The sequence below is a fragment of the Cicer arietinum genome, chromosome 3 (assembly GCF_000331145.2).
Source record: "Cicer arietinum cultivar CDC Frontier isolate Library 1 chromosome 3, Cicar.CDCFrontier_v2.0, whole genome shotgun sequence".
Lineage (NCBI taxonomy): Eukaryota > Viridiplantae > Streptophyta > Magnoliopsida > Fabales > Fabaceae > Cicer > Cicer arietinum.
Genome location: NC_021162.2, coordinates 71,147,024 through 71,149,585, shown reverse-complemented (window position 1 = coordinate 71,149,585; position 2,562 = coordinate 71,147,024). Strand labels below are relative to the sequence as shown.

Here is a 2,562-nt window from a genome sequence, read left to right as displayed (position 1 = left end):
TATATATATATATATATATATATATATATATATATATATATATATATATATATATATATATATATATGTTTCTAAAATATATTTTATCCGAATACACTGAGCTTTGATTTTTCATCCTAAATTTATAGGATTAAGAAAAATGTTTTGTATACTCTACTTTGAGAAATAAAGAAGTAAAAAGGATAAAAGGAGTGATGTGATAGATGAAGTCTGGTAATGGTGTAATAGGAAGAGAAATAAAGAGAAAATGAAAGTGTTAAATGGATATAGAAAAATTATAGACATGTGTATATCATTTTAAAACAGAGATATGTTAAAATAAATGGCGGGTGTGTTTGTTTGTTGTGTATAGGAAGGTGAATGCTTCAATGGCAAGAAGGGAAATGCTATCATCAGAAGGATCAGCATGCATGACAGGGAACCCAATTGATGATTGTTGGAAATGCGATCCAGAATGGCCAAACAATCGACAGAAGTTAGCAGATTGTGCAATTGGGTTTGGTCAGTATGCAAAAGGAGGAAAAGGTGGTGAATTTTATGTTGTAACAGATTCTTCAGATGATGATGCGGTTAATCCAAAACCGGGTACGTTAAGATATGGTGTGATACAAAATGAAGCATTGTGGATCGTGTTCCCTAGTAATATGTTGATTGAGTTGAAGCAGGAATTGATATTTAATAGTTATAAGACTATTGATGGACGTGGTGCTGATGTTCATATTGTGGGAGGAGGGTGTATCACTCTGCAGTATATTAGTAATGTTATCATACACAACATTCATATTCACCATTGTCACCCCTCAGGTAACACAAATGTGCGATCAAGTCCAGAACACTACGGGTACAGAACAGAATCAGACGGTGATGGAATATCTATATTCGGTTCAAAAGACATATGGATCGACCACTGTACACTCTCACGTTGCAAAGACGGATTAATAGACGCCATAATGGGGTCCACTGGAATAACAATATCAAACAACTTTATGTCACACCACAACGAAGTCATGCTCCTTGGACACAGTGACAATTACCTCCCTGACTCTGGAATGCAAGTCACAATTGCATTCAACCATTTCGGTGAGAAACTCATTCAGAGAATGCCACGTTGCAGAAGAGGTTATATCCACGTGGTCAACAATGAGTTTACTCAATGGGAAATGTATGCTATTGGAGGGAGTGGTGAACCAACTATTAATAGTCAGGGAAATCGTTACACTGCACCCATTAACCCTTTTGCTAAAGAAGTTACTAAGAGGGTTGAAACGGAACAGAGTCAATGGAAAGGCTGGAATTGGAGATCTGAAGGTGATATTTTGATTAATGGTGCTTTTTTTATTACCTCTGGTCAAAGTCTTGAGATTAAGTATGAGAAGGCTTTTAGTGTTGAACCTCAATCAGCTGATCGCATTCTTCTTCTTACCATGAATGCCGGTGTTCTCGGTAATGCAAGGTACTATTATTAATTACTCCATAATATACTTATAACTACTACTACTACTACTATTAGTCCATTAATTATGTGAATGAACAGGGACAATAATGTGGGAATGTGGAGTAGAGGTCCAAGCGGCAACAACGATGGTGTTTCATCAGATTCTGGTCCATATTACACGGATGATATGTCGGGAACTGGTTTAGTGGTGTTGTCGTATTCTTTTACTATGTTCTTGTGCCTCTTGTTGTCTTATAGAGTCATACAATTAATAGTTACTCAATGACGACGAATGCGTCTCCTATGTAATCGAACACTTTTTTTATTTCTATTTCTCGTAATTCAATTCAAAAGGCTTTGCACCTCTCTGCAACTACTATCATTTCAACTCAATCTTTATTTGCTTCATTCACTTCCTCGATGCCCTTCTATTCGAGTTTGTCTTTTTAATTGACTTTTTACTTGTGAGAGTTTTTCAATTTAAGGAACGATTTAATTATTATCATCTTCATCTCCGAAAGCATGAGGGCACATACATGCAAAGCACCAACGTTGGCAACTTTTTTATTGATTCTCTATGCAAGTTATGTGCAAATAGATTGGTTGAATTGAGTGCAACTATACTCTATACTCATCAATGTCACTATCAAATACAAATTAGTGAAAATTGGAAATAGAAACATAAATTAGTTTCTTAAACCAAATAGGTCCTGAGATTGATATAGAAAGATTGAGAGGAATATACCACAAACAGATTTGAACTCAATAGGGGCCGTTGTGACCAATTATTAAAAACGGTGGTGAATTTTTCTCAAATTTACAAAAAACTTGAAAAATTAGCAAATTTGTAGAGTTGGATGATGAACCAGTATCGTATCATTAAAAACTAGACTAAGGCCCAACTAGGCCCAAGTCCTTTAACAAAGGGGTGCAACAATACACCACTTCCTATCTGGATGGTTAATTGCAAAATTTGAAGTATTTTATCATTCGTCCCTACACCTAAATCTCTCACCCCCCAATAAACTTGAATATACAATATTACCCTTTTAACCACCCATAAAACTTTCAATTTTTTTATCTTCTCGATTTTTCACTCTCAATTTCAAAAATTTAGAAAAAAATAT

The 2,562-nt window shown here is 34.9% G+C and overlaps 1 protein-coding gene across 1 annotated transcript in view; it reads left to right on the top strand.

Annotated features, from left to right (window-relative positions):
* The window catches only part of LOC101507578 (probable pectate lyase 12), a 3,846-nt gene extending 2,018 nt beyond the window's left edge, over positions 1-1,828 (top strand). The window contains exons 2-3 of the mRNA XM_004494025.4: positions 353-1,453; positions 1,535-1,828. Coding sequence (XP_004494082.1) covers positions 353-1,453; positions 1,535-1,721 — 1,288 coding nt within the window. The 3' untranslated portion in view covers positions 1,722-1,828. The remainder of the gene's footprint in view (positions 1-352; positions 1,454-1,534) is intronic.
* The last annotated feature ends 734 nt before the right edge of the window (positions 1,829-2,562 follow it).